Raw genomic sequence first — 22,616 nt, 5'->3', positions numbered from 1 at the left:
CACGGCATATATCAGTATATGCATTTGTATGGCTGGGAGTAGTGGAGGGTGGGAAATGTGGACATAAACTCTCACAGACACAAAGAGGAGAGGGAGTGATCAAATAAGTTTGAGAATCATTGATCTAGTCTGACCTCCTGTATATCACAGGCTGCAGAAATACATTCATTTACCTCCATATTGAAATTTTTCCACTGGTTAAGCACCCTTGCTGTTAAAAATGTGTGCCTCATTTCAATTTCCAGCCAAATGTTCTTGTAATACCTTTCCCAGATAAATTAAAGAGCCCATCAGTAGCTGGTATTTTGTCCCTGAGAAAGTGCTTGTACACTGTCATCAAGTCAGCTCTCAATCTTCCTCACTTCTACCCACTACACCTCTATTTGTAGAGCCAAGGGTAAGCTCTAAATGACAGAGGAGGAGAAAGACCTGGGTGTATTAGTCAGTCCCATGATGGCTGTGAACCACTGATGTGATGCTGCTGTGAACAAGGCAGATGAGATCCTAAAACATCTCGGGAGAGATAGGGAGGTTGTTAATATCCTTATAAGAGGCACTGGTGAGACCTCCTCTGGCAAACTGTGTAAAATTCTGGTCATGCATATTCCAGAAAGAAGAATTCAGGCTGGAACAGATGCAGAGAAGGGCTGCTAGGATGTTCAGGGCAGTGGAGGGTCTGCTGACAAGGAGGCTGAAAGAACTTGGCTAGTTTATCCTAATATAAGGCAGTCTGAGTGGGGTCAGATTGCTGTCTGAATACATCATGGGGAGGGTAAACACCAGGGAAGGAGACGAGGTCCTGAAGCTGAATGACAGTGTTGGGACAAGAACAAATGGGGAGAAACGGTCCAGTAGTAAACTAAGGCTGGAAAGGAGAAGGAGGTTTCTGACCATCCAAGAAGGAAGGTTCTTGAACAGCCTCCCAAGAGGAGCAGTGCGGGGCCGGGCAAACAACCCCGCTCATTTTAAATTGGAGCATACACAGGCTTACATACCGGATGATATCCTGCAGTCACAGTCGCCTCCCATAGCAGGGGACTGGGCTCATTGACCTATGTGCCTGTAAGTAGTCTTAATGAGCTCTCCCCTGACATCTGGTGGTGAACTGTCCACTATGACCCTGCTCTGGGCCCTGGCCGATGGATCTGTCCCTCAATAGATTCAGGAGAAAGCATGACTCAGCGTTATCATCTGGAAAAAGAATTGTTCTTGAGCTCCTGTTCAGTGATGTCACAGGAGTTTAATCCCCTGAGTTTCTGGTAATTTCATCATGCTGAGCTGCCAGCTACCCTCTCTCCAGTCACTAGCCCCAGAGAAGAAGGATGGTTCAGGGGTTAAAGTTCTAGCCTGGGACTCAGAAGAACTGGCTTCAGTTCCAGGCACTTCCACCGACTTCTTCTGTGACCTTGGGCAACTCACTTAGTCCCTCTGTGCCTCAGCTACATGTGGTTTAATGCAGCTCAATGTAGAGGTTTACATCTAGGAAAAAGGCACGCAGGCCATCCTTACTGGATGGGGGATCCAATCTTGGGAAGCAGTAACCCGGAAAAAGACTTGGGGGTCATACTAGATAATCAGCTGAACATGAGCTCCCAGTGCAACACGATAAAGCTAGTGCAATCCAGGATGTACAACCGGGGGAATCTCAAATAGGACCAGAGAGGTTATTGGTTATTCTACCTCTGAATTTGACACTGGTGCGAGCTCTGCAGGAATCCTGTGTCCAATTATGGTGTCTACAGTTCAAGAGGATGTTGATAAACTTGAGAGGGGTCAGAGAAGAGCCACAAGAATGATGAAAAGATTAGAAAACCTGCCTCATAGTGATTGAGACCCTGTAGCCAGACAGCCAGCCCCCCCCCAGACCAGCATTGCTGGAAACACAGGAGGAAGCAGGAACAGGGCACTTAACATATATTCCAGCACAGCCTTTGAAGCTGTGAAAGCACAGGTGTGCTGCTACAATGTGCCTCTGGGAGCAGATACCACGATTAAGCTCACAGCAGGCAGAGGCCCTGTGACAGACATGGCTCTTAGCCCCTACTAAATAGCGTGATGCACACACACCAACATCCTAGGTGGGAAAATATTTACCCTGATAAAAGAAATGTCCAGTAGTCGAAACTTATTGTTTCTCTCCTTTGCAAGTGTAAACTACTCTTGCGAAAGCTGGCGTCGCCCAGACAGACCAGCCTCAATTTGGCATAAGAAAGGAGAAAGAGAATAAAGGAGTACAGAGGTATAAGTAGGGGACCTACAGCACCATGATTTTTGAGTGCTTTTCACTATCTATCTGCTGGTCAGATACGTGACAGCCTCCCAAGGCTTCTGCAGCTAAGAGGGTCCCTAAGCCTTGTCCCTTATTCGTCTTTCCGTGGAATTGAGTGACCGATCCTGGCTTGGCACCGCTGGAATCGAGAGATGCAAGGAGGGTAAGAAGCACCCACACCTGATCTCCTATCTTTAGTGTACACATATTTTGAAATAGAGCTCTATACTTTGTTTTCTTTCTTTGGGATTGTGGCTTCAGTTTTGTAACTTGTTTGTGTGTGTAACATCTCTACATTTAAATAAGTAGGCACTAGCAATTTTGTAACCACATGATTAGAATGTAGCTTAATAAATTTTGGTAACCATTTGTGCATAAGCCTGACTTGTTTTCTCTGGTTTACTGTAAAGCAGCCAACACAATTAAAGAACCTCAGCCGTTTTGGCTCTAAAGCCTGGCCATTAGGTGAGAGTACTAAGAGCCTAGCGTTGAGTTGTGCCGCCTCCACGGGGCAAACTCTTGGGGCACCTGTCAGTCAATCCTGGCTGCCTGCTGCGAAGGAGCTCTGAGCTCTAGCAGTTAAAGTCACGGGTGTGGAGAGGCTCTTAGTGCTGCCATTGGGGCACCTGTCAGTCAATATTGACTGCCCGCTGTGAAGGAGCTCTGAGCTCTAGCAGTTAAAGTCACGGGTGGTTAGGACCTTGGGGCATCCGTCAGCCTAGCCCGGGCTGCCCGCCGTGAAGGGACAGTGCGTCCTAGCGGTTAAAGTCACGGATGGTATAAATGGGCATAGCTGGCACCTCACCAAACATTCTTGGCCGTCGGCTAACAGACCCATGAGTCTATCTATTTAGCTTAACGAAGAGAAGGTGAAGGGGTGACTTGATCACAGTCTGTAAGTACCTGCATGAGGAACACATGTTTAACAATGGGCCCTTCATTCTAGCAGAGACAGTTATAACAGGATCCAATGGCTGGAAGCTGAAGCTAGACACATTCAGACTGGAACTAAGGTGTAATTTTTTTCAACAAAGAGGGTAATTAACGATTGGAACAATTTACCAAGGGACTGTGGTAGATTCTCCATCACTGACAATTATTAAATCAAGGCAGGAGGTTGTTTTAACAGCTCTGCTCTAGGAGTTATTGTGTGGCAGGTCTCTGGCCTGTGCTAGGCAGGGGGTCAGACTCAGTGATCACAATGGTGGCTTCTGGCCTTGGGATCTGCCCAGTGGTGTTTAGTAGCATGGACCTGCTATTGTATTCATAAATATGTTACAGATTGCGCAGGGCTTGGACACTTACAATAATTGGGGCCAGAGCTAAGTGCCTTAGAGAGATTTCATCTCGGTGTGCCCCATACGGGTGATTTGGGGCAGTGGGTGGAGAACCTGAACTCTTCCCAACACCCCTTGGTGATGAGGCCTGTCATCAGCACAGCCCCCTGTGATGAGGGAGTTCCGGGCCCCTCCTGCAGCTCGGCAGTAAGAGGGGGAATCAGGAGGTGCTTTCAGAAAGCGAAGGATCTGGAGAGCGTTTCCTGGCCAAACAGAGCCCTGCTGGGCTGTCCCTCGGTGTTATCCTGACCCCCACCCTCTGCATGAGCACTGAGAGGCACTAGATATACCTCACACCCTGCATCCAAAGTTTCATCATCACCAGATTTAGGGGTAGCTGGATCTGGCAGAGAGGGTTGTTTGGATCCAATAGTGAGCGAGCAGCAGGCATTTGGAGCTGGGCTTGGGTCATGCTCCTTTCTGTTAAGAAAATGTAAGGCCTTGCTTACACAGCGTGTGCATGTCTCATGCCTGAGTAAGGGAAGGAGACCCTCTGAGCTGTGACTGAGGTACCCGTGATTCTGCAATCCCTCATTGTTATGTCCGGATGTCTGTAGCATAACCATGTTCCTTACAACTGGGGGCTCAGTAGTCCCATGCAGAGGGAAAATGGTCTCTGCCACTGATGGACTGTGTGACCAGAAATGTCCACTAACCCACACTCAGTACCTTCATTTGTGGGTGCTGCCCTTGAGATACCCCCAGTAGTGCCCGCTCTTGGGATTTTACTGGGAGTCTCGCACTGTTTCCTGTCTTTCTTAAAGCCCCAACTTCTGAGATCAAGACACTGCACAGGAATCTCAGCTCTCAGTTTTCCTAAGAAAGATTATTTAGGAAAGTGCTTTGCAGAAAAGCTAGAAAACCAGAAGCAAGTGCAACCAATGGCTCAGACACCACGGGCAAATGAAAACGAACTCCACTTTAGTATATTTTTAAATCTCATTATTTTTAAAGTAACTCATGACTTTGGGGGTGGGGGGGGACGTGACTCATAATTTTTGAATTGGGCTCAGCAGTGCTGGCTACCTACTTCAAGAGATCGGAAGAGCAAGTAGCAAAAGACACAAAAATTAAGAGCAATTTTTTAAAAAGTACGTCAGAAGCCGGAAGCCTGCCAAACAATGAGTGGTGTCAAGTGTTAAAGGCTCACTCAAGGAAGATGAGGCTGCTGCAGAGAGGCTAAATGAATTCTTTGCACTGGTCTTCACTGTAGAGGAAGAGAGAGAGATTCCTACGCCATTCTATTTAGGTGATAAATCTGAGGAAATGTCCAACATTGAGGTATCAGTAGAGGAGGTTTTGGAACAAACTGATCAATTAAACAGGAATAAGTCACCAGGACCAGATGGGATTCACCCAGGAATTCTGAAGGAACTCAAATACCAAATTGCAGAGCTACTAACTGTGGTATGTGACCTGTCACTTAAACCAGATGACTGGCAGATAGCTAATGTGACGCTGATTTTTAAACAAGACTCCAGTGGCAAGCAATTCAGACCAGTAAGCCTAATTTCAGTACTAGGCAAATTCATTGACACTATAGTAAAGACAGACACATAGATGAATACACTTTGTTGGGGAAGAATCAATACAGCTTTTCAAAGGGAAATCATCCCTCACCAATCTATTGAAATTCTTTGAGCCGATCAAACATGTGGTCAATGGTCATCCATGGCATATAGTGTACTTGGACTTTCAGAAAGTCTTTGACAAGGTCCCTCTCCCAAGACTCTTAAGAAAACTGAGGAGTCATGGGAGAAGAAGAAAGGTCCTTTCTTGGATCAGTAACTGGTTACAAGACAGGAAACAAAGGTAGCAGTAAAGGGTGAGTTTTCAGAAAAGAGATCTAAATAATGGTGTCCTCCTCAGGTCTGTACTGGGACCAGTGCTGTTCACATATTCATAAATTATCTAGATCAAGGGGTAAACAGCGAGGCAGCCAAATTTGCAGATGAAACACAATTATTCAATATATTTCAATCCAAAGAAGATTATGAAGAGTGACAAAGGGATCTCACAAAACTGGGTGACTGGGCAACAAAATGACAGATGACATTTAATGTTGATAAATGCCAAGTAACACACGTTGGAAAACATAATCCCAGCTGTACACTCAAAATGATGGGGTCTAAATTGGCTGTTACCACTGAAGAAAGAGATCTTGGAGTCATTGTGGATAGTTCTCTGAAAACACCCACTCAATGTACAGAAGCAGTAAACAGAAAGAAAACAGAATGTTAGGAACCATTAGGAAAGGGATAGATAATGTGGCAAATGGCCAGTCTTACTGTGGCGGGTCCCACACTTCTCCTTGGTGAGGTGGGTCAGGGTGTTGCTCCTTGCCCCTATTCTTGTGTGTTATGCACTCTGCTTGTGCCCCAGTGGGAGAGAGGTGGGAGTGGGGAAAAGATCTGGGTCTGAGCCCCTACCCCTCTCAACCTCTGCAGGTTTCTGACCCTCTTCCCCCCCTTGTGTAGGGTTAACCTCATTTCTTGATGCTGGGGCAGAGCCTCCCTTCCTCCAGTTCTCTGGCCTTCAAATCACAACGCTGGTGCGCGTCCGCGTCTGCGTCCACGTTCACGTTCACGTTCACGCTCAAGCTCCAGTACTCTCTCCTTCCTCACTCCACCCTCTCTGCCTGAAGTAAGGGACTTTTTTTAGGTTCCTGACAGGGCCTTAATTGGCATCAGCTACTTCAATTAGCCTGTAGTAGCCTTCCCTAGTTTACAAGAAGAAAAGGAGTACTTGTGGCACCTTAGAGACGAACCAATTTATTTGAGCATAAGCTTTTGTGAGCTACAGCTCACTTCATCGGATGCATACTGTGGAAAATACAGAAGATGTTTTTATACACACAAACCATGAAAAAATGGGTGTTTATCACTATAAAAGGTTTTCTCTCCCCCCACCCCACTCTCCTGCTGGTAATAGCTTAACTAAAGTGATCACTGTCCTTACAATGTGTATGATAATCAAGGTGGGCCATTTCCAGCACAAATCCAGGTTTTCTCCCCACCCTCCCCAACAAACCCACTCTCCTGTTGGTAATAGCTTATCTAGAGTGATCACTCTCCTTACAATGTGTGTGATAATCAAGGTGGGACATTTCCAGCACAAATCCAGGGTTTAACAAGAACGTCTGAGGAGGGGTTAGGAAAAAACAAGGGGAAATAGGTTACCTTGCATAATGACTTAGCCCCTCCCAGTCTCTATTCAAGCCTAAGTTAATTGTATCCAATTTGCAAATGAATTCCGATTCAGCAGTCTCTCGCTGGAGTCTGGTTTTGAAGTTTTTCTGTTGTAATATCGCAACTTTCATGTCTGTAATCGCGTGACCAGAGAGATTGAAGTGTTCTCTGACTGGTTTATGAATGTTATAATTCTTGACATCTGATTTGTGTCCATTTATTCTTTTACATAGAGACTGTCCAGTTTGACCAATGTACATGGCAGAGGGGCATTGCTGGCACATGATGGCATATATCACATTGGTGGATGTGCAGGTGAACGAGCCTCTGATAGTGTGGCTGATGTGATTAGGCCCTATGATGGTGTCCCCTGGATAGATATGTGGGCACAGTTGGCAACGGGCTTTGTTGCAAGGATAGGTTCCTGGGTTAATGGTTCTGTTGTGTGGTGTGTGGTTGCTGGTGAGTATTTGCTTCAGGTTGGGGGGCTGTCTGTAGGCAAGGACTGGCCTGTCTCCCAAGATTTGTGAGAGTGTTGGGTCATCCTTAAGGATAGGTTGTAGGTCCTTGATAAAGTGTTGGAGGGGTTTTAGTGGGGGCTGAAGGTGACGGCTAGTAACGTTCTGTTATTTTCTTTGTTAGGCCTGTCCTGTAGTAGGTGACTTCTGGGAACTTTTCTGGCTCTATCAGTCTGTTTCTTCACTTCCGCAGGTGGGTATTGTAGTTGTAAGAATGCTTGACAGAGATCTTGTAGGTGTTTGTCTCTGTCTGAGGGGTTGGAGCAAATGCGGTTGTATCGCAGAGCTTGGCTGTAGACAATGGATCGTGTGGTGTGGTCAGGGTGAAAGCTGGAGGCATGTAGGTAGAAATAGCGGTCAGGTAAGGTACTACACCTTACCTAGCCTAGGGCTTATATAGCTCCCCTTGACCACGCCCCTGCTGCTCTGTGGCCCTGCTCACTGTATCACAATAATAAGACATAATTCATGGTATACCCACACCTTAATACTTTGTGCAGTTTTGGTCACCACATTTAAAAAAATAAATTAGAATTGGAAAAAGTACAGAGAAGGGAAACAAAATGTTTAGGGGTGTGGAATAGCTTCCATATGAGGAGAGATTAAAAAGACCGGGACTTTTCTGCTTGGAAAAGAGACGACTGAGGGGAAATATGATAGCATCTATAAAATTATGACTGGTGTGGAGAAAGTAAATAGAGAAGTGTTATTTACCCCTTCAGATAACACAGCAACTAGGAGTCACCCATGAGCTTACTGAGAATTCACACAATGCACAGTCAGCCTGTGGAACTCATTGCCAGGGGATGTTGTGAAGGCCAAACGTATAACTGGGTCCAAAGAAGAACTAGTGAAGTTCATGGAGAACTGGTCCATCAATGGCTGTAAGCCAAGATGGTCAGGGATGCGGCCCATGCTCTGGGTGTCTGTAAACATCTGACTGCCAGAAGATGGGAGCAGAGGAGAGAGGTTGGATCACTCAATAATTCCATAGTTTTCTTCATTCCCTCTGAAGCATCTGCACTGCCCACTGTCAGAAGATGGGACTCTGGGCTAAATGGACCATTGGTCTGAATCCATATGGCCATTGTTAAGCTGGGCTGTTGCAGACAAGCCATTTCCAGGGGCTCCCTCTGTTATAGGGGTGTTATAGCCACCCTAGCAAACGTCCACGGTAGAGTGACCATACATCCACTTTTGGCTGGGACAGTCCCCTTTTTAAGCTCTCTCTCAGCTGCCCCTACTTTTTTTGTCAAAAGGAGGCATTTGTCCCATTTTCTCTTCCTGACTTGATCAGTTGGCAAGAGCCAACGAGACTAATGCCCATTTCTGCCACAAAAGCGGGGAAGTGGTGAACAGAGGAATGTTCGGGGGAGGTGAGTGGAGACACCAGCCCCCCTGTATGGGGTGAGGCAAACCGGGGGGGGGGCAGATTCCAGCCACACATGACAGACTTCTGAGACCTGACGGGGGCCCTATAGGATTCCAGTGATGTGCGACAACCTCGCACGGGGTCAGCGGGGAGGGGACTCAGTAACGCAGCTGGGGGTCTCCTGTTTTCTCTTTGGGAAATATGGACACCCTAAGAGGACACTCTATATGGGAGGCCAATGGGGGATGAGTGCTGTCACCTAGGTACATGGTCCTGTAGCACAAGGGACAGAGGCTCATGGTTTGAGTGAGAGCTGGGCTGGAAAACAGTTTTTCCCCCTACAAAAAATTTTGACCCAAAATAAATTGTTTCTTTTCCATCCATTTTTGGGGGTGAGTTTTCATAGAAAATGGATCATTTCTCTGAAAGCTCAGCTGCCATGATACTGCCCAGCTGCAGCTGCCTGGGTCCCCAAAAGAAATTGGAGGCTTTTCATCTGCCTGGTCCTCAGAACATAAAGGAAGGTTGCACTACGGAGTCTCTGGCTGCACTCTGGGCATGGAAATGTCAAAACATCTCCACCAGTCTATGGCTGGGGTACTGTGCCCCTCAGCTACTCTGACCAGCCCTCCCATCTCTGTGCAGCCCCCTCCACCCTGTACAACACCCCTTCAGCAGATCCTGCGGGCAGTGGCTACTGTGACAGGTCCTGGCAGCACATCTCTGATGAACCTGTGCTAGCAGGGAGCTGGAAAGGGTCCTAGAGCAGTTGTGGAGGCCCAGAGATTGTGGGTGGGGGAGGGTAGCTACCAGTGGATCACTGAGATCTGTGCATAACTTTGGGGATCCCAGGATCCTGCGTCCCCTTTTCATTCCTCAGGGAGAAGGGACGGGACCTCCCCTCCTGGAACGATCAGAGGGAAATTTCCCTGTCGGGAGCCTTGTGGAATCTCCCGTCTCTGGCCTGCAACCTGGGTTTGTAATTCAGGAAAGGGAGCTGCTGAGGAGAAATCTTGACCTATATTATTATTATTCTATGTTTTAAATTTTATTTCAGCTCACACCTGTGACAGCCTCATCGTTACCACTCGGCCACCCCCACATAGCCCTGTGACTAATCAGAACCATATGAACAGTGACAACAAGCCTGGAGTCCAGGAATAGAGCCTGCAGCAGGGCTGGTGCTGCCGTCCAGTTGGGCAGAACCACCAACATCCCCTGTGATTTGGCCTCCTGCCGTTTGCCATTGGCCGTGATGGGGTTAAAGTTGGTGCACACTAAGCCAAGCAGCTGCCGTTCCCTGATGCCCAAGTGGCCCCCAAGGGAATGTGTGAACATGCTTCATAAAGACAGTTGCCTCCCCATCGGAACAGATACTGCCTGCTGCCCATGTAGTATCCTCTCCAATGACCCCCTTCTCCTTTACAGCAAAGATCTCTGATGTCAGCTGCTCCCCTTCTAGCAGGAACTGGGTATGTTGGCAGGTTTCACTACCTTTAAAATGCAAAGTGAAGGGGAAAGGCTGCAAGCTGTTTTCATTTGAAGGCAGGCAGGGTTAGGTGGCTTGGGAACCCCTCCCCTACATCTGCCCATGCTCCACACTGGGTTATTAAAGTTGTGCAAAACTCTGACATTCAAAGTGCTCGGGGCCCGACCCTGCCAGGGGCTGAGTGAGAGGAGATACCACGGAATGTCAGCGACTAGTTCCCCACTCGTCTCAGGTTTATGTGCCAACAGGTCCAATATTTCTGTTTTCTGACTGGCTGAGGGCTCCAGCACTTCTGCCCCGTAGACACCCCTCTGAGTTACAGGGCTACCTGCATCTCCGGCCCCTCTTAGGTCTCTGAGTGTCAAGTGTCAGGCCTCCTACCTTGACCACTCATGGGGTGGAATCCCATGATCCTCCCACCCTCAGACTGGGCCCTGGAGTACATCACACTGCGGGTCGACTGTGCTTGCTGAGCAGGTCCGAGTGGTATGCTCCGATCCATGTCTATCCCAATGCCATTCCCGGGTACTACAGACTTTATGAATACAGGACAGAGACAGTCAGAGAAAGCGAGAGCAATAGACTACTTTTGTGTGTGAAATGAGGTTCCATTTCCATGAACACTCCTGCACTTGCCTTTGAAATCCATTTCCTGCAAACCCTCGTCGTGCCTGAATAACAGGTGCTGGGGTTACTCTGTACTAGAGAGTGACAGCTCAGGGAATTAATATTTTCTATACTGACCCCAAGGCCCATTACCACTCCGGATATGGGCTACAGACTGACAGAACAGAACCTGAGGAGATCCAGTCAGCTATTAACTCAGGGACAGGGGAGCTACTAGACCTTTATTTGATGACAAGCAACCGCATGAAGGCTGAGATGCTGCAACCTTTTCAGGTTCTGAAGAAATCCAGATAACAGACACTACCTTTTAAGTCCCACTCTGACCCCTGGCAATTGCCCCCTAACCCCCATTGGCGGGCCTGAACTAGAGAAATCACCTTTGAAAGCAGATCAGAGGGGAAATAATGGGTTCACATGTTCTAAAGTACAGATGTGTAAATATTATGCCCAAACCTCTGTAATGCAAATATTACAAACCAAACTTTCATGACAGCCATATATATTGAAAGCCAGCCGCATAGTTGCTGGAATTGCTACAGAAAGGGGCAGTGGTCATTGAATTGCTTAATGTCTTTTGCTTTTTAAAGTATTATAGAAGTACTGAAAATACTGATTGCAATGGGTTTGTATTATTAACTCTTTGTTCAGTGAACAGTTGTAAGATACTGTCTTCTGGTAACTGACCAGAAGCTGTTGCTCATAGTTACATTCAGGGTCATGCATCCAACCACTTTGCAAGACTTGTGCAAGACTTTCCAAAAAGTCCTGAGGGAATAGAACCTCTGGTTTGTGTTTCAACAAAGAGTAGAGCTGAGGTGCCAGAAAGGGGAATGGGATAGTGGTTGTATGTAATTTCCGCCCATCAACTTTGACATGAGCATGGCTGAAGTAATTTGCACGCTCACCTGGATATGAGTGGAAACCTAGTGTTTGCACTATTCACCCATTTGTGATGCCAACCCCTCCCCTGCCCAGCTGAAGTAACCATCTGTGTTAGCTTGAAAATTGCCAGATACCCACAGACTGTTGCATGGGGAGAGGATGCAGGTCCTGTGAGGATGAAGAGAAGCCTGTAGGATGATGAAACGCTCTGGATTCAGTCAACTCTGGGTAGGCAACACACTTCAGCTCCTGTTGGAGGGATTCTTGGGGGTTAGAAAAAACAACAAGGAGTCCTTGTGGCACCTTAGAGACTAACAAATTTATTTGGGCATAAACTTTCGTGGGCTAGAACCCACTTCATCAGATGCATGGAGTGGAAAATACAGGAGCAGGTATAAATACATGAAAAGATGGGAGTCACCTTACCAAGTGTGTGGTAAGTCTAATGAGACAATTCAATTAACAACAGGATACCAAGGGAGGAAAAATAACTTTTGTAGTGGTAATGAGAGTGACCCATTTCAAACAGTTGACAAGAAGGTGTGAGTAATAGTAGGGGAAAATTAGTATGGGGGAAATGAGGTTTAGGTTTTGTAATGACCCAACCACTCCCAGTCTTTATTCAGGCCTAATTTGATGGTGTCCAGTTTACAAATTAATTCCAGTTCTGCAGTTTCACATTGGAGTCTGTTTTTGAAGTTTTGTTGTTGAAGAATTGCCACTTTTAAGTCTTTTCTTGAGTGATCAGGGAGATTGAAGTGTTCTCCTACTGATTTTTGAATGTTAGGATTCCTGATGTCAGATTTGTGTTCATTTACACTTTTGCGTAGAGACTGTCCGGTTTGGCCAATGTACATGGCAGAGGGGATTGCTGGCACATAATGGCATATATCCTATTGGTAGATGTGCAGGTGAATGAGCCCCTGATGGTGGGGGTGATCAGCGGGAGCATTTGATAAGGGAAACTTAATATAGCCCAGTTCTGATCGAATTTACACATGTAAATCTGGAGTGATGCTATTGAAATCAGATATTGAATTTAGAACCTGGCCCCAAGAATTTATGCCATGTGCTGAAAAGAGACAGTAGCTTGATTTGAGCTCTTAGGGGTGGAGAAAAAAAGTATATATATGAGGCAATGAAGCACGTTTATAAATAGCTTTAATGCAGGGCAGATAAATGCAATGACCATTTTCACCATGCACTTGCCATGTGTTTACACGCATGTCATGATACAATGGGCCACACTCAGAACTGCAGGGCCAGAAAGCGTGTCTGTGGGAATGTCACAATTGTAAAATCACACAGTGCTCAAATAGGCTGCCGAACTCCCAGCCACAAGATATCAATGGGACAAGAGCTTAGCAGGATTGAAAAAGTGACTGGATATTTGGATGGGGAACCAGAAAATCCAAATACAGTATTTAAAAAAAAAACCTCTTGGAAGGGCTCTAAACCTTTCTGATTTATACCACAAAATATGTCTAACTAGTGGGTGTCAGGCAGAAACTTTTCCAGGGAGCAGGTTATTCATAGCAGTCTATTGCAGGGCTTCTTCCACCTTCCGCTGAAGCATCTGGAACTGGCCATTGGATACTGAGCTAAATGGACTGCAGGTCTGATCCAGTCTGGCAGTGCCTATCTTCCTATTGGTGGTGTAAATCCAAGCCTATGTTTCTGCTGATTTTCTTTGAGCTCATGGGCATCTCTAGACTTGTGCTGAGAGCAGAAAGATGTCTAGCTAAATATAATCTAGTCTCCTGTTCTTTTTCCTTTCAGAAGGGAAAGCTCAAAACTCCTGAGAACTGCCTAGTCCATTATGTCAGTTGTCAATGACACCAAATTCATATCTGCAGTGTTCCTTCTCACTGGGATACCTGGGCAGGAAGACGTCCATCTCTGGATCTCTATCCCCTTCTGCTTAATGTATGTCATTTTGATAGTAGGAAATTCGGTCATTCTGTTCATTATAAAAACAGATCCAAGCCTCCATGAGCCCATGTACATTTTCCTTTCCATGTTGGCCGTCACAGACCTTGGCTTATCAATATCCACCATGCCGACGATACTGGGTGTATACTTGTTTAAGTACAGGGAGATCAGCCTGGATGCCTGTTTTGCCCAGCTGTTCTTCATCCATGCGTTTCAATTCACTGAATCCTCCATACTCTTGCTGATGGCCTTTGACCGCTTTGTCGCAATCCGGGACCCGCTGAGATATGCTTCCACCTTAACCCTGCTAAGAACAGCCATGATGGGACTGGTGTTTGTACTAAGAGGAGTGGCCGTAGTATTCCCATTCCCCTTTCTCCTGAAACGGTTCCAATACTGTAGAGACAATGTCCTCTCCCATTCCTACTGCCTGCACCAGGAGGTCATGAAGATGGCTTGTTTGGATATCACAGTCAACAACATCTATGGCTTGTCTGTTACACTCTTAACTGTAGGGTTGGACTCGCTGTTCATCCTCCTTTCTTATGTGATGATCCTCAAAACAGTGCTGAGCATCGCATCCCACACGGAGTGCCTCAGGGCCCTGAACACCTGCGTCTCCCACCTCTGTGCTGTTCTGCTCTTCTACACACCAGAGATTGGCCTGACTGTGATACACAGATTTGGGAAGAACTCGCCTCCCTTGCTTCAGATTCTCCTAGGGTACATCTCCCTGCTGGTCCCACCACTGATGAACCCAATTGTGTACAGCGTGAAAAGCAAGCACCTCCGTGCAAGGATAATCAGGGCATTCATGAAGTGAAGGGTCAGTTCACCACCCAGCTCCAACGCTGTGCCACCAGAGATGAAAAACACAGGCCATGGACAGAGCCACCTATTCCATCCTGGATCCTCTTCCTCCGAGGTCCCTCCCTCTGCTCCGTCTCTTCTCCTCAAACCCCACCCCGTGCTCCTCCTCTTTACCTGAGGCATCACCCCCTCTCCTGGCTGAAATCCAGGGCCAGGCCATGATGAGAGCTGCCTAGTGTATCAGAGACACTTTGAGGATCCTCCACTTTTTACCACCCTCTGGATGTAGAACCCAGGGAAGATGGAGAGTCCGAGAATCCCCACAGCAGCCTGGGGTCCCAGGGCCACTTTTACTATGGCTGGACCCTGGCCTGGCTGGGGGTGGAGCCTGGGGGGAAGTGGAGAAGCAGGGGGCTGGACCTCAGGGGAAAAGTAGGAGCAGGGGATGCTGTAAATCTTAACAAGGAGGATGGTGGGGGGTTTCCTGAGTAAAGGAGGAGGATGGGGCTCGAGGGACAGAGAACCTGTGTTTTGGACAAGACTGAATTAGTGTGACCCCACAAAGGGGGCTCTTAAGTATTCAGAATGAGCGTAAGTCATTGCTGTTGTTGGGGACACTGGGGCACGGCCACTAGGTAACTCGAGGGGATGAAAGACCATGAGTGTCGATGAAGCCCCCTCGCACTAGGCCCAGGTGTCCTTGGCCCCCTCTCCCGCCGGGAGGCACTTGCAGCAGCTCTGCGTACTAGGCCCAAGTGTCCTGGGCCCCCCACCTGGAGGCACACACACAGCAGTTATGCTGAGAATCTGCAACAATATGCTGCAGAGTCAGACTGCCTGAAACTAAGCAAGGCCAAACAGGGGAGATATGGAAGAACAATGCTGAATAAAGTAGCTTTATGTATAGTTTAACAAATGATACAGAGAACCAGGGAACTAGCTGGGAACTGGATTGGCTGGCTATATGGATACTTGGGGCAGCTTGCTATTGGATAAGTATGCTGGGAAAAAGGATGTATAAAAGCCTGTGTAACTTCCTGCTCTGTGTACAGGATTTGAGATTCAAATCTCCCTGTACCTATTTGAAGCTTCAAATAAACTTTTCTGCTTCTCCACCCCGTTGTGATTATTGGGTGTAGCACACCAGGTAACGAACCACTCAAGCTGTTGTTCAGCCTCTCGGCACTGGGTGCCGGCAACACTGTGACCTTAGAAGGAAGGGTAGGGTGTGTGCAGGGATACCTCAGGCCACAAGGGGCACTCTGGGGTGTCCCCAAGCCACAGGGATGTGGCCATAGTGGGCAGTGCTCTTGGAAGCCATTATCATCGGGCAGAGGTCAGCCGAGCCCCCAGGCTGCTCTAAACTCCACTGATGCAGGAGGGAGCAAGCCAGAGAGTCAAACCCCTGTAACTGGCTGCTTGCCATCCCCGCTTTCTGCTGCACTAGGGGGAGCAAAGGCTGCTTCTACAAGAAAGGGGCAAACAGGTGGGAAGATGCATCTGTACATACATCTGTACCCTAGAGTTCAGAGTGGGGAAGGAACCTTGACAATCTCTATTTCAAATGTGTTTACTCTGGGTAACAGCCTCAACCAGCCTTTCAGTTACAACAGTGAAGAAGCTGGACAGGGTTGATGGCTCATCAACAAAGACAATAGACCATGGAAGAGCTTAGTCTTCCTGTATATGTTTCAACCAGCCTATCAGTAATGCCTGCTATGACTCAGCAGGGCAGGCAAAGGCAGGGGATAAGACCACATGACACTGAACTCCATATCGGTACCTGTATTTTTTTCACAAACTGGGCTGGGGACTTGTCTTGAAACAAAGGGTTTCTGCCATATGGAAAAACTGTATAATGTGGGGAGAGACATCATCTCTTGGCCTCATTCTCCACACAAGAGAATTCCTGGAAACACCTTAGGAACAAAGACTGAACTCGGGGAAGAGCTGCCAGGCTAAAGGGATTTCTAGCCTGTGTGTGAAAACTTGGTGGATGGCTTGTATCATCAGTCAGGGTGAAGAATTGCTAATTCATACCCAGTCTGTCTCGTGTGGTAGCCTTGGTTTGTAGTTTTGTTTATTTGCTATGTAATCTGCTTTGATCTTTTTGCTTTCACTTATAATCACATAAAATCTGTCTTTCTGTAGTTAATAAACTTGTTTTATGTTTAATCATAACCAGCGTGTTTTGAGTAAAGTGTATGAGGAGAATCTCAGCTCTGTGTACAAAGGCTGTTGCATATCTTTCCCACATCAAGGGGAAAGCGACCTGTATTAATGAGCTAATGCTGTTCAGACACCTGTGCAGTGCAAGATGGTAGAATTCTGGGTCTACACTCCAGCAGCGGTGCAAGGCTGTAGAGCTGGGAAATTGGTTGTTGTCGCCTGTTTGTCCTTGAGTGGCTTAGGTAAAGCACTCAGGTAGCTCAGTTCGGTGTGCTGTCATGTAGGGTGATAACAGGGCCTGGAGAGGCTGGCTGTGTATCACCCCCAGAGCAGTGTGAGAGAGGCCAGCCCAGCTGAATGGTTATGGGGCTCTGTGGTTCCACTGGTTCCCAGCCTGCAACCCGGGGTTGACAACCCATCACAGACGTTTTAAAACAAACTGATAATTTAAACAGTGAAAGTCTCCAGGACCAGATGATATTCACGCACAAGTTCTGAAGGAACTCAAACATCAAATTGCAGAACTACTAGCTGTGGTATGTGTTGGGGGGTAGAAACTGAGAGAGAGGGAAGGATCAACTCCAGAGGCAGGACCATTCAGTCTAGATCGCCATTCATTGCATCAGAGTTGTTTCAAGTTTGCAAGCTGTACCGCTCATTTCCCTTCTCCCTAACCCTGAGGAGTGAGCACCAAGGTTTGTTTGCATTTCCCCTTTATTGTAAACTTTAGTACTCCTCCTACCCAAGTGAGCATTTCTGGTCGTGGTCTTGGCCCAATATTTGTCTCTTAATTACACAGCTAAATTCTCTACCCTTGTTTACTGTTTATCACTGCTATGACATTTTGCTGCCTTACGGGGGAGATGCATGTAGTGTACTTGGACTTTCAGAAAGTCTTTGAGAAGGTCCCTCACTAAAGGCTCTTAAGCAAAGTAAGCAGTCGTGGGATAAGGAGGAAGGTTCTCTTCTGGATCAGTAACTGGTTAAAAGATAGAAAACCACAGGACCAGCCATCTGAACAGTGACAGGCCCAGCTGGATTCTCTGCAGTGCCAACAGAGCTCCCCCTGTGCTGTAGAGAGCAGGGATGGAAAGGAGCCAGTTACAGGGGTTTGATTCACTGGCCTATTCTCCCCCTGCCTCAGCAGAGTTTAGAGCAGCCTGGGGGCTGAGCTGACCTCTGTCCATTGTAACAGCTTCCAAGAGCACATCCCACTCTGACCAAGTCCCTGCGGGGCCACCCCAGAGAGCCCCCTTGTGGCCTGAGGTAGCCCTGCAGGTGCCCTGCCCTTCCCTCTAAAGGCCTTGCAATGACTTACTCTCAGCTTGGGATACTTAAAACAAGCCCCCTCCCCCCCTTTGTGGGGTCACATTAATTCAGTCTTCCCTAAAGTAGATGAAGGGTTAAAATCCATTGCTGATGTAATAACCTGGTAAATGGATTTGTGTACAGGCCCAAAGTCCAGAGTTTGGTCAAGAGGTCAGAGGCCTAGCAATAGCTAAGAGAAAGCAGAATAACCAAATATAACCTCCCTTTTGCTAAGATATGCCTGGTCAGCAAAACACCAGATACTGGGGGCAATAATTGTGTCTTATTCAAAGTTGCAAATAGAACAAAGAAGTCCTGTTTCTGTTGTGTTAGTTTCTTCTGTAGGGAGAAAAGTTTCTTCCCACTCATCCCACCTTGAGTTTATGAAAGGTTCAAGCATGCCAGTATAAGATATGGCCTCCTCCCATCTCCCTTGCCCAGGGACCAATGTCTGTCTTAAAACACAGATGAACAACTTGAAAGGTAATCTTTATTGCCATATACATTCACTGTTTCTTTGCTTTTACCCCTATATATGTATATGTTGGACAATCAAAGGAGCTACTTCATTCCTATGGACCCCAAATCAGAATTCAACATATATATTTTATACTAATACATTTATTAAAGTACTAATTAAATGTTAAATGTTAATTTGTTAACTTGAGACCATGGGTGGAGACATTATGTAACCTTTGACCATTGGCTACTGTGCTATCATGTCTTGCTGCTAGACCTATCCAGGGTTGTCCACTTTCCCCCGCCCATGGAAAATCCATATATTGCATTGTAATCAACTGATTGACAATGTCTCTGAGCCTAATAAGCGAGGTGACACTCTGTCAGCGCTGTACGTAATAAACTCCTGTGCTTGACCTCTACACAGTGTGGATTTATGTCCTTCAGTAGATGCTCTCCTACCCTCCTTCTTTACTCAGGAACCCACCGCCATTCTGCTTGCTAGGGTCAGCATTGATTCAAGCTTGCCGCACCCCCTGCTCCTCCTTTTCCCCAGAGCCCCGACCCCTACCCCATCTTTTCCCACTAGGGCCTGGCTCCTGCTCCTCCACTTCCCATGAGGCTCTGCCCCCCCCCCCCCGAAAGGTGGAAGTGAGCCATGGTAAGAGCTGCCCTGGGAACCCAGGATGCTGTGGGGAGCCCCGTACTCTCTACCTTCCCTGGGAGGTGCATCCTGGGGGATGGGAACACAGGCTGGGGGCTTCTCTCGGGTCCCCTGGCCAGGGCAGGTGGAGGGTCTGGGGCTCCTGACAGAGGCTCTGGCTCCCTGGGCAGCTCTTACCACGGCAAAGCTCTGGATTTTGTCCTGGAGAGTGGGTGGAACCTTGGGTAACAAGGGGGAGCAGAGGCCTAAAGGAGGAAGAAGAGGGGCAGAGGTACTACAGACCCTGGGGAACTACAGACTGGTCAGTCTCACCCCAGTCCCTGGAAAAATCATGGAGCAGGTCCTCAAGAAAACCATTCTGAAGCACTGGGAGGAAAGGAAGGTGATCAGAACAGTCAACATGGATTCCCCAAGGGGAAGTCATGCCTGACCATCCTGATTGCCTTCTATGATGAGATAACTGGCTCTGTGAATATGGGGAAAGCAGTGGACGTGATATATCTTGACTTTAGCAAAGCTTTTGAGATGGTCTCCCACAGTATTCTTGCCAGCAAGTTAAAAAAGCATTGATTGGATGAATGGACTATAAGGTGGATAGAAAGCTGGCTAGATTGTCGGGCTCAACGAGTAGTAATCAATGATGTGATGTCCAGTTGGCAGCCAGTATCAAGCGGAGTTCCCCAGGGGTCGGTCCTGGGGCGAGTTTTGTTCAACATCTTTATTAATGATCTGGATGATGGGATGGATTGCACCCTCAGCAAGTTCACAGATGACACTAAGCTGGGGGGAAAGGTAGATACGCTGGAGGGTAGGGATAGGGTCCAGAGTGACCTAGACAAATTGGAGGATTGGGCCAAAAGAAATCTGATCAGATTCAACAAGGACAAGTGCAGAGTCCTGTTCTTAGGATGGAAGAATCCCATGCACCACTACCGGCTGGGGATTGACTGGCTAAGCAGCAGTTCTGCAGGAAAGGACCTGGGGATTACAGTGGACAAGAAGCTGGATATGAGTCCACAGTGTGCCCTTGTTGTCAAGAAGTCCAACGACATATTGGGATGTAATAGTACGAGCATTGCCAGAGATTGAGGGAAGTGATTATTCTCCTCTATTCCACACTGGGGAGGCCACATCTGGAGTATTGCATCCAGTTTTGGTCCCCCCCACTACAGAAAGGATGTGGACAAATTGGAGAGAGTCTGGTGGAGGGCAATGGAAATGATTAGGGGGCTGAGGCACATGCCTTATGAGGAGAGGCTGAGGGAAGTGGGCTTGTTTAGTCTGCAGAAGAGAAGAGTGAGGGGGGATTTGATAGCAGCCTTCAAATACCTGAAGGAGGGTTCCAAAGAGTCTGGAGCTTGGCTGTTCTCAGAGGTGGTAGATGACGGAACAAGAAGCAATGGTCTCAAGTTGCAGTGGGGGAGGTCTAGGTTGTATATTAGGAAACACTATTTTACTAGGAAGTGGTGAAGCACTGGAATGGGTTACCTAGGGAGGTGGTGGAATCTCCATCCTTAGAGGTTTTTAAGGCCTGGCTTGACAAAGCCCTGGCTGGGATGATTTGGTTGGTGTTGGTCCTGCCTTGAGCAGGGGGTTGGACAAGATGACCTCCTGAGGTCTCTTCCAATCCTAATCTTCTATGATTCTCTATCCTCCATTAATTTTTCTAGTTCTTTTTGAACCCCATTATACTTGTGGCCTTCACAACATCCCCTGGCAATGGGTTCCACAGGTTGACTTTGTGTTGTGTATAGTGCTTCCTTTTCTTTGTTTTCAACCTGCTGCTTATTAATTTCCTTTGGTAATCTCTGGTTCTTGTGTTATGTGAAGGAGTAAACAAGACTTCTGTATTTTCTCCACACCATTCCTGATTTTATAGCTCTCTATCATATCCCCTCTTTGTCGTCTATTTTCCGACCTGAAAAGTCCCAGTCTTTTTTAATATCTCCTCAGATGGAAACTGTTCCACACTTCTATGTACCTTTTCCATTTCTAATATATCTGTTTTGAGATGAGGCAACCAGAACTGAACACAGTACCCATACTAGGGGATTAAATCGTGGCATTATTATACTTTCTTTCTTCCTATCTATCCCTTTCCTAATGGTTCCTAACATTCTGGTAGCTTTTTTTTTTTTTTTTACTGCTGCAGCACACTGAGCAGATATTTTGTGAGCATTATCTACGATGACTCCAAGATCTCTTTCTTGATTAAAAGCTATTTCAGAGTCCATCATTTCATATGTATAGTTGGGATCATGTTTTCTAATGTGCTTTACTTCTATCATTTGAATCTTTTAAAAGCCTAGGAGTATATTCTCCTCATAATCTCATTGTTACACTGTGCCACATATTCTTCAGAGTTGTATGATTATGGCATAATCATGATACATTTTGTACAAGTTATGTCTTGTCAGGTGTCATAGGATAACCCTTTTCAGGAAATCATAACTTTTCCAGTTTGTGTGCGTGTATCATTTTTTTATCTGAGATTATGAATATTGATTATATAGCTGTATTTCAAATGTAATTACAATGGGGTTATACTCACTAGGCAAAATGCTTCCAGGCTAGACAGCTGGTTGTGAAGGGCCTATAAAGGGTAATGGGCCGTTAGGGGAAACAATGAGCCTGAGAAGCAGCTTATCCCCCACCTGGTGAGCCTTCCTGAGAATGTTCCAGACAGCCTATGGATAATGGATGCTATGACTCAGGAGGACATGCAAGGGCATGTGACCAGACCACATGACACTGAACTCCATTTTGAGTATCTGTACTTTTCCACAAATTGGACTGGGAACTCTTTTTGGAACAAAGCATTCCTGCTATATGTTAAAGCTGTAGAAGGAGGGATGTGACACCATATTGTGGCTTCACACCCCACGCAAGAGAACTTCTGGAAACACAAGAGGAACAAAGAGTGAACTGGGGGAAGTGCTGATCCCAGGTTAAAAGGATTTTTAGCTCTGTATGGAAACCTGGTGTACTGCTTGTATGCCCAGCCAGGGTGAGCAATTGCTAATTCACATGCAGTCTAACTAGGATTTTAGGTTAGTTTTCAGTTTTGTTTATCTGCTAGGTAATCTGCTTTGATCTATTTGCTATCATAATCACTTAAAATTTATCTTTTTCTAGTTAAACTTGTTTTTTTTTTGCTTGATCTAAACCAGTGTGCCTTTGAATGAAGTGTCTGGGGAAAATCTCAGCTTGGTTAACACAGGCTTATGGCATTTCCTTCCCCCAAGAACTGGAGGATGAACTGTACTAATGAGCTTACATTGTACAGATCCCTGTGCAGCGTAAAACAGTATAATTTTGGGTTTATACTCCGGGGAGGGAGGGGTCTGAGCCTTCAGAGCTGAGAAATCAGCTGGTGTCTGCTCCTTATACTTGCGAGGCTTAGGTAAACCCTCAGGTAGCTCAGTTGGGTATGCAGCACCATCTGCTGTCGTGTTGGGTGATCACAGGGCCTGAAGAGGCTGAATCACCAGCAAAGCAGTGTGAAACAGGGCCAGTCCAGCTGGGTGGTTAGAGGGGTGCAGCAGTTCTCATGGCTCCCAGACTGCACCCCAGGTGTGACAACCCATCAGAC

At 46.9% G+C, this 22,616-nt stretch overlaps 1 protein-coding gene across 1 annotated transcript; it reads left to right on the top strand.

Moving 5' to 3' along the window:
* Positions 1-13,501: 13,501 nt before the first annotated feature.
* On the top strand, positions 13,502-14,437 carry LOC140897858 (olfactory receptor 51G2-like). The gene has a single exon (XM_073311077.1). It carries the CDS (start codon positions 13,502-13,504, stop codon positions 14,435-14,437), a length of 936 nt encoding a protein of 311 aa, XP_073167178.1.
* Positions 14,438-22,616: the final 8,179 nt, after the last annotated feature.

This window comes from Lepidochelys kempii, chromosome 1 (genome assembly GCF_965140285.1).
Source record: "Lepidochelys kempii isolate rLepKem1 chromosome 1, rLepKem1.hap1, whole genome shotgun sequence".
Taxonomy (NCBI): Eukaryota; Metazoa; Chordata; order Testudines; family Cheloniidae; genus Lepidochelys; species Lepidochelys kempii.
This window is presented reverse-complemented; position numbering and strand designations above follow the sequence as displayed.